This window comes from Malaclemys terrapin, chromosome 3 (genome assembly GCF_027887155.1).
Source record: "Malaclemys terrapin pileata isolate rMalTer1 chromosome 3, rMalTer1.hap1, whole genome shotgun sequence".
Classification (NCBI taxonomy): domain Eukaryota; kingdom Metazoa; phylum Chordata; order Testudines; family Emydidae; genus Malaclemys; species Malaclemys terrapin.
In genome coordinates this window covers 1,207,228-1,220,531 of record NC_071507.1, presented here as the reverse complement: position 1 = coordinate 1,220,531, position 13,304 = coordinate 1,207,228, and the positions used below count along the sequence as shown (strand labels likewise).

The 13,304-nt window shown below is 41.0% G+C and overlaps 1 protein-coding gene across 1 annotated transcript in view; it reads right to left on the bottom strand.

Moving 5' to 3' along the window:
- The window catches only part of HNRNPLL (heterogeneous nuclear ribonucleoprotein L like), a 37,095-nt gene that overhangs the window by 21,902 nt on the left and 1,889 nt on the right, over positions 1–13,304 (bottom strand). The window contains exons 2-4 of the mRNA XM_054024446.1: positions 3,154–3,272; positions 2,125–2,362; positions 483–568 (exon numbers count right to left, since the gene is read on the bottom strand). Of these exons, the coding sequence (XP_053880421.1) occupies positions 483–568; positions 2,125–2,362; positions 3,154–3,272 (443 nt within the window). The remainder of the gene's footprint in view (positions 1–482; positions 569–2,124; positions 2,363–3,153; positions 3,273–13,304) is intronic.

Below are 13,304 nucleotides of genomic sequence, written 5' to 3'. Positions count from 1 at the left end.
ACTAGCACAAGAGCATACAAAATGCCTGCAGAGATCTAGAGGATGGCTTATGTCAGGGTGTCCCCCTCCCTCCTCGATCCCTGTAGTCAGTGGTCTGCTGTGCCAGACGGTCTAGATTCAGCAGCACCCAGCACAACAGACCATTCAGTTTGCAGCATCTTTTTAATGGGGAAAACCATGAAACTAACTTTACACAATGTGCTCCCAAATGCACAAAAATGATTAGCCTGTATGTAACATTCATCTTAGGGGTTACGTTTAGCCCAGAATATAAAAACAATGAACAAAGATGGGATTTAAAAGTGGCAATATTTTGGTGCAGATTTATCTGCGGCATACACTGGAAATGACAAAGCATCTTGAATCGACTAATTCTCAAATTTGTAGAGCTCAAGATTAATGTAAAATCTTACTGATATCTGCATGCTTAAGTCTCATCTGCAGCTGAGAACATACAAATATCAGTATTAATAAAAGGATATTCAACCATTGCTTGTATTCCATTTCTCTTGAATATAACAATACGTTGCACTTTCCCAACAGGGTTGCACACAGTATACAAGACATCCTATAAATGAAGAAGAAAAGCTATTTTAGAGAGACATTTCAAGTTTGACATTTTTACGAAGATTCACAAGTGTTCTACAGGACTTCAAGGTATATGCATGTGTTCATGGAGTAAATTTCACCATATCAGCGTTTAAATCTCAAAGAAGGATAAACCCAGTTATTTATCAAATTATAGCTACTTTATATGTACATTAAGAAATGTTAACCTTAAAAGATGATGATTTTTCCTTATGTTGCTGTATCACAATCGAGAACAGTCAACTCCCTCAAAGGAAGATTGTCTGTTTTCAATTTCTAACGTACATAACCTCTTAACCAGGGGTTCTCAAACTGGGGGTTGCGAACCCAAAGGGCGTCACAAGGTTATTACGTGGAGGTCATGAGCTGTCAGCCCCATGCCCACGTTAAATTAAATTAAGATGAAATTAAATTAAAAATCCCTGTTTTTAATTTATAAGGGAGATGGGGGGAGGGAGGGTGTTGCACTCAGAGGCATGCTGTGTGAAAGGGTTCGCCAATACAAAAAGTTTAAGACTCACTAAAGGAAGCATTCACACAAGTATTAGGTTTCACTCCAGGAGATAGTTCAGGCCACAAAAGTAGGGTTACCATATCAAAAGTAAAGAGGGATGTTTTATGCAATGACAAATTGTGACATCACAAAGCCCAGACAATCTATTGCCTGGGTTTCTAATCAACTAATAGCTAGAAAATAAGCCAGTTAAATAGTGAGATAACACCCATGGTCAAGACTCCTGGGTCTCATGCCCTGTAATGGGAATAAAGAGACAGTGGGATTTTTTTAGAATACACTTGAATATAAATGTCTGATATGTGTCCAAGTAATTGTAACTTTTAATAATCATCGATGGATCACTCGATGATTGCTTTTGAAGCACCTGGCATTGGCCACTGTCAGAAGACAGGATACTGGGTTAGATGGACCATTGATCTGACCCAGTGTGGCCTTTTTTATGGTTTTAGTAGATTGCCTGCTAGGATTAAGTGTACAGCTGACAAAACAGAAGTCTTCAAAGATATTGCGTAATAGCTGTGCTCATCCCAACTTGCTTCAAAGGTGTTATGCAATGTCTAAAGGGTTCAGTGGCCAGGATTTTGAAATATTATAAGTTGCTACATACTTTCTGAAAGACATTGCAAACGTATTGCTATAACAAGGGGAATGCCATTCAGCTTTTAAGCCGTTCAGAATATTTGTGATTGAGAGAGTTCTGTTGGACTGTTTTCTACTCATAATAACTTGCTCTGATAGAATATTAATAGCATAACCAATGTTTTGGATATATAACACAAGGTCTTATAAACTGTACCTTCATACAAATGGATGCATCCTAAGTACTGGTTGCATCTCTGGAGAAGTCTGATATGTATGTATGTGCTTAACTTGAATTCACTGTTGTAACAAAAAATACACCAAAACTGACTGCATATTAAACAGCTTAAATGGATACCCATAATACATAATGATAACAATAAAGGGTATACACTGGAAGTGAAGTTGAAAGGTTTTTAAAAAAAATTAAAGAAACATACCACTGTAATTGGGTAGAGAGGATTTTGAATTGATAATAGGAGAACTTTGTTTCCACCTGATGGATCATCCGTGTTCCCTGGCCGAGTGATCCTTTTGCTTGTAGAATAGTTGAAGAAAGCTTGTTGTCCAGCGATATACACTGGCTCATCTGCTGCAAATGTCACACACTTCTTGGCACTTTCTATGTTTTCAAATTCCACCAAAGCCTGGCGTTTAAATGGCATCATCATGACATAGCTGCTCAGGAGAAAAACACAGAGTAAGTTCTCCTGATACGCTTTTTCTTAAGATTGCTTGTCATAAATGGAACGATGTTAATTAAAAAAAAAAAATTCCCTAGTGTAAGACAGCTGGTCTCCCTTCATAAGTTAGTAACTTTCATTCCATTTCCTAAATCAAGTCATGTAACTATAATTATAAAGTACATTTGTACAATAAAGTTAAACAATTTATCAGTAAGTTAGATAAGCAAAAATAGTGTTTTCAGAATATAAAGAGTTAAATATTAGTCTACTAAAGCTTGTAATGTTCACAACTAGCGGATATGAATGACATATACTAGCCCTGCTAAAACTATAACTAGCTGAAGATTTTACTTCCAAAACAAATGTTTTTAAACTGTAGCTAGTAAAAGGTCATGGATGGTCAAGTGAAAATAGCAAAAAGAGATCAAAGCTTTGACACAGTATCAGAATGAGAGAAACCTATAACTCTAGCATAACTATTCTTATTGTTAACTATTGAAAGTCTGACTGCAGACATGCAGCGTTGAATGTACAATAATGACTTTATTTGATTAGCCATCTTGTGTATAGAAAGTACCATGCCTGCAGTTAGAGACATTGCCAAGAAGTTCAGTATTCCTGTGCTACCGACTTAATTATTGATAAAAATGGCCATTTTGAGATTAGGGATGTCATTACAAGTCTAGCAGATCATTTAGCTTTGTTCTCAAAAGCAATCTTACCACCAAAGCTCCTAACCTGCCTTGAGCCACCAGAGACATGGCTTTACTACTGTCAACATACCATATGGTTCCAAATTTTTCAAGAGCCTCCACAAGGTCCGCTTCTACGACTGATTCACAGAGTCCCCGGACATGGACGACAGGAGAAATAGAAACTTTGTGATGACTTCCACCCACATCCTAACAAAAGCACAAAAATTTTCTAGTTTATACCAGAACTTATAATTAACCACATGTAAGTAAATGTCTGACCTCCCCTCAACAAAAGTGCCTCCATCCATCCACAAGATCTAACACACGAAGAGTCAAGTGAGTCAGAGCAAGCATGTTGCTGAGTTGGGTATTGAGGTTCCCTTAAAAATTAACCAGTTAACCAAGACCCCAGTTTCCAAGTTTGGTCACCTGCATTAGTAAGACCTTGTCTATACAAGGAAGCGAACCATAGATTACAAAAGATTTCTACTGTGGAATATACTCTCCTTGACTGGGGAGGAAAATTGTTTGGATGCAAGCACAGATAAGCCCGTACAACCTTTTTTTATATTCTTCTAATCTAGTTTAAGCCAATTTTTGTTGGTGATGCGCAGAGAGGACAAGGGGACTGAGAAGATCTATTACTGAAATCTGAACTACTGTGGGTCACTTTCCTACTGTAGACAGGATCTGAGTTTCAACAGCATTTTCTCACATTACTCAGGAAGAAAAGCAATTAACTAACTGCAGGCCCTGAATTTTATGTGATTATGCACTTTCCTCACATCACTGAGGGCTACATCAGCACTTAATCAGAATTACACTTAAAAAAACCCAAATTTTTATATATTTTATATCCTGTTTTCTGATCCTAGGGGACATTTGTACACGACCTCTGGGATTAACTACTTCAAAAAGATTCAGTGTCTCGATGACACAGCATAACTCCCACAATGAAGATTTTCAGAACTTAATGTTATCAAATAATTTCAATACTCAACCAATTCCTTCACTACCATCCTCCACAAATGGTCTGCACTAAGAACTATATATGCCAGGTCATTACCACAAAAAGATCCAGGTTTCCTTTAAGTACAATTGCCATGTCTATGCATGACTGAATAGCTCAGGTGGTGATTTTTAGTTAATCTTTCTCTGTGCATCCTTGAGATAAGAACGAGGATGATCAATTTCAGCCCAAAGACAGAAAAGATAAATAAACTGAAGAGGGAACAGACATTGAAAGATCCAAAGACAGCAAGAAAAATTAGATATTAAAAGGCATACTAAATAAATTGTGACGCAAACAGCTGTTGTGGTCAGCTCCTGCCACACTACAGATTAGTCCAATGTGAAGTTAACCAATATAATTTTAACCAAGTCTATTTTGTGGAAATACATCCATGCAAAAGTGTAATGTCTTCCAACTACGGTGTAGATGCCTTGACCTGGGGTCCTCAAGCCCTCTCAGGATAAGCAATTAATAAAAAGTTTTGCATAAATTAGCTACTAAGATTGTCTCTCTTATAATTCAAGAAGTCCTTCTCTTCCCTTCCCACAACCTTTTTTTGAGCCTGCAAATTCAAGGAAATTGACTGCAAGTTTAAAATAGATGTGGGTTTACAGTGGATTATATACTTATTTGTAGATGTGCAGTAACTACATTGAACATGAGTTTCTTGAAATTACAAGATTTGTAATTTCTCTTTAAATCCAGAGTCCTTCCCTTGGAACAACTGATTTTTGAGGTGTTAGTTACAAACTGAAAATGGCTTTGACACTATAATCCTTAAACAACCTCAGAATTTGCAAACTCTGGACAGCCAGTGAGTAAATTACTTTGTAATCTTAATTTTAGTTGCAGATTGTTAATGTAGATACTTGCAGGATTATATTGTTTTAAACTGCAACATGTGTTCTTTGAAGACGAGTGGTGGTGGCTGTGGTGGGGAAGAGCACCAATCATATTTGCATAAATCACTACAACAATTTCCTGAATTAAATCCAGTATCTTTGAGGTCTAAAGCAATAGCTATAAAATTAAACAGAAGATTATTATGCTTTCAGCTGCAGGCGTTTAAAGATTGTGGAAAGTTGAGGGAAATACACAATAGTTTCTATTCTCCTCTTATTCTGTTCTTTGTTCTGTCCTCTCCTGCTGGTTGGTAGCAAATCTAGTTCCACTCCAGTCATGGAGAGCACCACCTGTTTCCTCTTTCTGCACAGCACAGGCCAATGGCAAAAGCAGCTAGGCTGACTTCTTATTCGTGACTTATTATAAACTGACTTATGTAGCCACTAGCATTGAGCCGAAGTTTTCCTTAAGCTGCCTATAATGAGATTAAACTCTTTTTCCTGAGGGGTTAGCCAGTTTAGGATCCAGCATAGGAGTATAAGTAGTTCAAATTATTTGCATGGCCACTGCGGAAGCAGCTAGAAAAAAGGAGAGCCAGCTGTCTAGGCTGTAAGTGCTCGATAGACCACAGTTAGGTACCATAAATTCCCTTTCCTTAACTGTTGTTTTGGAAGCTAAGCACAAAAAATACAAAGTAAAGAAGAATGCCTGAGATGCTAATGCATTTATTTTTAAGTCTGTTTAAGTTGTGGTGATAAATATTTAAGAACAGATTTACAAGTAACGTGTATCTCAAGAGTAAGGCACACAGATATGCAACTGAGGCTTTGGACTTATCTACACAAGTAAACTGTAACACTTAAACCATACTGATACAGTTAAAGCAGTACAAATCATCTAATGTGGATGCAGCTTATCCATACGGGAAAGGAAATAAGCTAAACTGGTATAAGGCACTTTTATTCCACTATCCCTGTGTCCATACTAATTTATGTGCACATGCACATAAAAGCAGTCCACAAGTGTGCAAGATGTGACTCCTGCCAAAGATTACGTCTAAACTTGGAAGGATTAGATTAACAGTAAATGTCAGTAAACATTGGTTTTTGTGTAGAGTGAAATCAATGAAAAAATATTTCCATCCAAAATAATTGAAATTACAGATAGGCAAAGGAAAAAAATGCCACTTGAGAATTTTTTTAGAGTTTGATTTAAGGAGATTTACTTTGTATATTTTAAACACAAGATGTTGGCAATTTTTGTGTTAAGGGTTGTAAAGCTTTAACTTTTACAATCTCAATGTCCGTCATTATTGTCTACACCTCATAAATTTGCACAAATGTGAAAATTTAAAATAGATAAAAATAAAATGCTTAAAAATAATCAACATCATCTGTCAAAATTATAAAACATAAAAATCAACTTCTGCCAAACCTAATTATATCAGTGTGCTCAGAAGGCCAGCAGTGTCACAGAGACCCAGCCAGTTACAACCTCATTCAGTCTGACAGTGACTATGGGCAGCCAAAGCTATCTCCTGCAGACATCCCTATTTTGGTTAGCCAAGCGGCTCCCAAAACACAAGTTCCCCCTTATCCAGTGTCACCCGGGAAGACCAACCTCCTGCAGATGGAGCTGAAGGTTTGGAGGGGGAATAAAAGCCATATTAATGCTCAAGAATCCCCATGCATAAAATGTGGAGGGACCCACAGAACACAAAGACACAATACTTGTAGCAGCTCAGGGATAATACTGGCAGAAGTTCCTTGGGGAAAGAGTGGGAAAGAAGTAACAAAAATCTCAGTCTCTTACCATGGGTGTATGAGGTGTTTAGCAGGATTTGCAACTTTTAAGGCTAACAGGACTACCACCTTAAGGCTCCTGATTCAGCCCCACTTGCGATTGTTCAGACAATCAGCTGTGCACAGATGTGATGGGCAGCAGTATGAGGATACAACAAGATGACACCCATGTGTGCAAGGACTGGTTTCAACAATTTTGTACTGCTATAAATGTATCTCTACAAGAATAAGCTATACTAATATATAAACCTTTATGGGATAAAAGTTTATCTCAGAGAGAGAGAGAATGAATCTCAGTGGTTCTCAAACTTTTTTTATTGGTGACCCCTTTCACATCGCAAGCCTCTGAGTGCGACCCCCCCCCAATAAATTAAAAACACTTTTTTATATATTTAACACCATTATAAATGCTAGAGGCAAAGTGAAGTTTGGGGTGGAGGTTGACAGCTCGCGACCCCCCAGCCACGTAATAACCTCACGACCCCCTGAGGGATCCTGACCCCCAGTTTGGGAAACCCTAGCTTATCTGCTTAATGTGCAATGACAGTCAGAAAAGATAATAGGAAGCATTAGGAAAGGGATCAATAGTAAGACAGGAATATCATAATTCCACAATATAAACGCATGGTACACCTACACCTAAAATACAGAGTGTACTACTGGTAGCCCCCTCTCAAAAAAGATATATTAGAATTGGAAAAAGTAGAGAATGAAAACAAAAATTATTAGGAGTATGGAACAACTTCCATCTAAGTAGAGATTATAAAGACTGGGGCTGTTCATCTTAGAAGTGAAACAACTAAGGGAGGGGAATATGAAAGACCTCTATAAAATAACAACATGGAGAAAGTGAATAAGGCACAGGAACCAGGGTGTCTCAATGAAATTAATGGGCAGCAGATTTAAAAGAAACATAAGGAAGTACTTCTTCACAATGCACAGTCAACCTGTGGAACCTGCTGCCAGGAGATGGAAGTGACAAGGAGAAAGGCCTGGGTGTATTGGTCGATCACAGGATGACTATGAGCCACCAATATGGATGCAGCTGTGAAAAAGGCTAATGCAATCCTAGGATGTATCAGGTGAGGTATTTCCTAGAGAGCAGGAAGTGTTAGTACCATTATACAAGGCACAGGTGAGACGTCATCTGGAATACTGGTCTCCCATGCCATGTTTAAGAAAGATGAATTCAAACTGGAACAAGTGCAGAGAAGGGCTACTATGATGATCAGAGGAATGGAAAACCTATCTTATGAGAGGAGACTCAAAGAGCTTGGCTTGTTTAGCCTAACCAAACAAAGGCTGAGGGGAGATATGATTGCTCTCTATAAATACATCAGAGGGATAAATGCCAGCGAGAGAGAAGAGTTATTTAAGTTAAGCGCCAATGTTGACACAAAAATAAATGGATATAAACTGACCATCAACAAGTTTAGGCTTGAAATTAGACCAAGTTTTCTAGCCATTAGAGGAGTGAAGTTCTGGAACAGACTTTTAAGGGAAGCACTGGGGGCAAAAAACCCTAACTGGTTTAAAGACTGAGCTTGACAAGTTTATGGAGGGGATGGTATGGTGAGACTGCCTACAATGGCATGTAGCCCATCTGCGACTGCTAATAGAAAATAACTCTCAGCAGCCGGCAATGGGACACCAGAAAGGGAGGGCTCTGAGTTACTAGAGAGAATTCTTTCACAAGTATCTGGCTGTTGGTTCTTGATGACATGCCTAGGGTCCAAGTGACCACCATATTTGGGGTCAGGAAGGAATTTTCTCCTGGGTCAGACCCTGGTGGTCTTTTGCTTCCTCTGTACCATGGGGAATGGGTCACTTGCAGGTTTAAACTAGAGTAAATGGTGGATTCTCTGTAACTTGAAGTCTTTAAAACATGATTTGAGGGAGTCAGTAACTCAGCCAGAGATTATAGGTCTATTACAGGAGTGGATGGGCGAGATTCTGGGGCCTGCATGTGCAGGAAGTCAGACTAGATAATCATGATTGTCCCTTCTGGCCTTAAAATCTAGGAGACTGTCAGAAGCTGGAGCTGGGTGACAGGGGATGGATCACTCAATAATTAATTTATTCTGTTAATTCCCTCTGAAGCATCTGGCACCAGCCACTGGTGGAAGACAGGGCACTAGGCTAGATGGAACACTGGTCTGACCCACTATGGCCATTCTTATAACTGTGTCCACACTAGGGTTGTGCTGCTTTAATTAAACCAATATAGTTGTAGCGCAGGGGTTCTCAAACTGGGGGTCGGGACTCCTCAGGGGGTCACGAGGTTATTACATGGGGGGTTGCGAGCTGTCGGCCTCCATCCCAAATCCCGCTTTGCCTCCAGCATTTATAATGGTGTTAAATATGTTTTAAAGTGTTTTAAATTTATAAGGGGGGGTCGCACACAGAGGCTTGCTATGTGAAAGGGGTCACCAGTACAAAAGTTTGAGAACCGCTGTTGTAGCGGTACAAGAACAGTGTGTCGTTCAGCCCTAAATCAGGAAGCCACAAACCCTACAGAAGAGTCATGGTTAAGGCAACAATTTTAGTCACAGAGGTCATGGATTCCATGACTTTACTGGACCGCTATGACTTCTTCCGCTTCAGCTGTCAGCAGCTGAAGCGGGGGCTGGAGGCAGGACTGTGCACTTGCCCTGCTGCAACAGCTTGCAACTGCAAGCTGGATGGCTGGAATCAGAATCCCACTGCCCCTGCCCTTGTGTTTGCGGGTGGGAAGGGAAGACTGCAGCTGGGGCCCCGCATCCCTGCCGGGCAGCTACAACCAGGGCTGTGCATCCCAACCCTGCAGCTGCAGCCGGGGTTGCATGCCCCAGCCCCGGCTGGAGCTGCAGCAGGAGCTACGTGCTCCTGTCCCGCAGCTGCGGTCATCTCCAGAGCGGGGGGGGGCTGCGCGCCCCTCATGGCTGCAGCCCCTGCTGCGGTTGCTGGAGCTGGGGGTCTTGGCCTGTCAGTTTCCCCCGCCATGGGATTCCATTCCTCCCCCCTACTTAGACCTGCCTCCGGTTATTTTTTTAGTAAAGTCACGGACAGGTCACAGGCTCCGTGAATTTTTGTTTATTGCCCATGACCTGTCCGTGACTTTTACTAAAAATAACCGTGACAAAATCTTAGCCTTATTCATGGTATATGCTGAAGCAAAAGGTAAAAGTGTGCAAAAAGCATTGTAATGATTACCCAGGACAGCAGATATAGAATATCGCTGAGCTATTGTAAAAGGCGCTGCAGTTGTCAAACTACTATGGCACCCGTGACCTCCCCCTTAAATAGCTATCAGTACAAGAAAAGAAACACAAATGGTCTGAAAAAACAGTCATCGCTGTCAATGAGGCATACCGCAGCTATGCAGGACATCGCCATTATAGTTCCTATGCTCTAGTGGTCACTGTATCTTGACCTACAGATATCAGCACCAGCAAAGGCAGCTAAGCAACATAAAAATGCAGTTATTTATAGCATTTGCAGATTGACTCCATCTGAAAACACGCCTTGCGGGTTTATGCAGAGATTGTAATCATTATCAATGTTCTCCTTTTACACAGAGGTCTCTCTGCACTAACTCCTTTGCCTCCTAGGACGGTACCACCAGTTCCACCAGGCACGACAATCTTATCCTGCACCAAATCCAGCAGACTAGATTAATTAGTGTTACCAACTTTACGCAGCAGTAAATATAGATGAATTTGAGAATTAAGTCATTTAGCTTTTAATTTCCAGAACATCAGTTGACAGTAGACTCACTGTCTATTTGGTGTAGTTCTACAGTTTTGACTGGGATTTCTTTGCCCTGGACTGATTGCCTGTTTGTTCCAAACCTTTCTCTCTGGACTCTCCCACAGTCTCTTCGCCTCAACTTCACTCCCCACCCGTTCCTATTACCCTCTTCTCCCCTGCCCCCCTCACCTTTCTATTTAACTTATCCCCCCTCAAGTAACCCCCCCCCATACACACACACACACACACACACACACAAGAGTAGAACTAGTATGACATTTGCCACCATCACACTGTTCATTCTGCTTATATGTTATAACCCTTCTATTTAAATTGTAAGCTCTTTGGGGAAGGAACTGTCTACTACTCCTTGTTTGTACAATGTGACCTCATTCTTGGCTGGCCCTTTGGCACTCCATAATAAACATGATTAAGAATATTTTTTAAAATTAGAAATATAGGGTCCGTATCTACCCACCCAAGGCTGGGTGATAAGACAAAGACATGATGTGTTCCCCCTGCCCTCCTCCAACAAGAGGCCACTAAAATAAAAACAACAGTATAACTGAAGCTAAGAGCACTTCTGTAGAACTGCAGCATCAGGAGCTGACGTAACCCAGCGCTTGAGGCACAAACAAGGTTCACATATAAAGATTTCAGCAGAAGCAACTTCACTGACTTGCTGTAGTACTTGGGCATTGAGTCACATCACTACTTTAAACAATGTTTTCAATCTGTCGCCCCGCCCCCCCCCCCAGTCTTCAATTCACTATTTCAAAATCCAATTAAGATTTTCTATAAATCTTTTAAAATTTGCTATTTGTTTCTATTAAATTTTTTGTCTTCCAGTTGGTCGCATCTGTTTACACTCTTTCTTTCTCCCCCATATATTTTCCCTTGCAGTATTCACTTTAGCTCTCTACGCTTTTTTATCTCTTCACTCTTCTCTTTTTCCTTGTACACCTGTCTTTGCCCCTTTTCTTACCCCGCTACAGCCAGATTATCCTCTCCAGACCACTCCACTCCTCGATACATCAAGCTCCACATTTCCCACACTGCAGGTTCCCTTCTATACTCACCACCTTGTCTCTTTTCTTGTTTCCTTCAGAAATATCCCAAAGGTAAAGTGACAAAAAGAGCAAAGTTATAAAGCAAGCAACTTTTTTTTTCCTTTTTATACTCTAGAGCAGTAATTCTTAATCTTTACCGCAGCCTGCACCACTTTGGTTCTCAAAATATGTTCTTGCACCCCTTATCAAAAATCAAAATATGTTCTCGCACTCCTTAAGCCTAAAAAATATGTTCTCGTACCCCTTAAACCTAGATATAGAATCACAGAACATCGGGGTTGGAAGGGACCTCAGGAGGTCATCTAGTCCAACCCCTGCTCAAAGCCATACCAATCCCCAGCCAGATTTTTGCCCTGATCCCTAACTGGCCCCCTCAAGGTTTGAACTCACAACCCTGGGTTTAGCAGGCCAATGCTCAAGCCACCGAGCTAACCCTCCCCCCCAACTTGTTTGTATATTACAGTAATCGTTACATAGGTTTGATGAAACAAAACAGTTGTACTTAGTGCCTGTGCTTTATTTGTGTTTTCAATGATTTACCTTCTAAAAAAATCTGGCATGTCTTGCACCCCCAGAAAGGGCATCTCGCACCCCCAGTGGGCGTGTGCACCCCCAGGTTAAGAACCACTGCTCTAAAGGGTTGCACACTGTTGCTTCTCTAGGCCCAGCACGCTGCACAAACCAGGGACTACTTGCATTTCTCTATTGCCTACCACAAGCTAAGCTGTGACACACTCCCATTGCCATTATTTCAGAGACTCCCTAAAACCTCTCTTCCCTGATGCCAGAGGCTCAATGTATTCTCCCACACAGTCCTTCAGCCACATGCTAGGAGCTGTATCCGTACCATACTAGTGTTCTCCACTGCCCCCATGGCAGGGGTTCTATGTGCCATCCCACTCTCTAACATTCCCCCGTCCCCATACTTGTTTTCTTTCTGTCTGAAAGAAGACTTTAGTGGGGTCAACATTTTAAAATTGTACTGGAAGAGCAGAGCTAAGATGGGGCATTATGCTGGGAAGTGTTAACAACTCCCATCAACCATTCTTTGATCTCTAGACAGTCACACAAGTGGGTGAAACGGATGGGTGTGCTAACCAGATGCCAGGGGCTCCATGTGTCCCCCAGGTCCCTCCCACTTTTGGTTTTTCCAGTTTTCATCAAAATCAATATGGGTTCCGTCCATTGATGCCTCTAGAACATTCCCTAACATTTTGGACTTATCTGATAAGAACATAACAATGACCACACTGGGTCAGACCAAAGGTCCATCCAGCCGAGTATCCTGTCAGCCGACAGCAGCCAATGCCAGGTGCCCCAGAGGGAGTGAACCTAACAGGTAATGATCAAGTGATCTCTCTCCTGCCATCCATCTCCACCCTCTGACAAACAGAGGCTAGGGACACCATTCCTTACCCGTCCAGGCTAATAGCCATTAACAGACTTAACCTCCATGAATTTATCCAGTTCTCTTTTAAACTCTGTTATAGTCCTAGCCTTCACAACCTCAAGTCACGGAGTTCCACAAGTTGACTGTGCGCTGTGTGAAGAAGAACTTCCTTTTATTTGTTTAAAACCTGCTGCCCATTAATTTCATTTGGTGGCCCCTACTTCTTATATTATGGGAACAAGTAAATAACTTTTCCTTATTCACTTTCTCCACACCACTCATGATTTTATATACTTCTTTCATATCCCCCCTTAGTCTCCTCTTTTCCAAGCTGAAAAGTCTTACCCATCTTTAATCTCTCCTCATATGGGTCCCATTCCAAACCCCTAATCA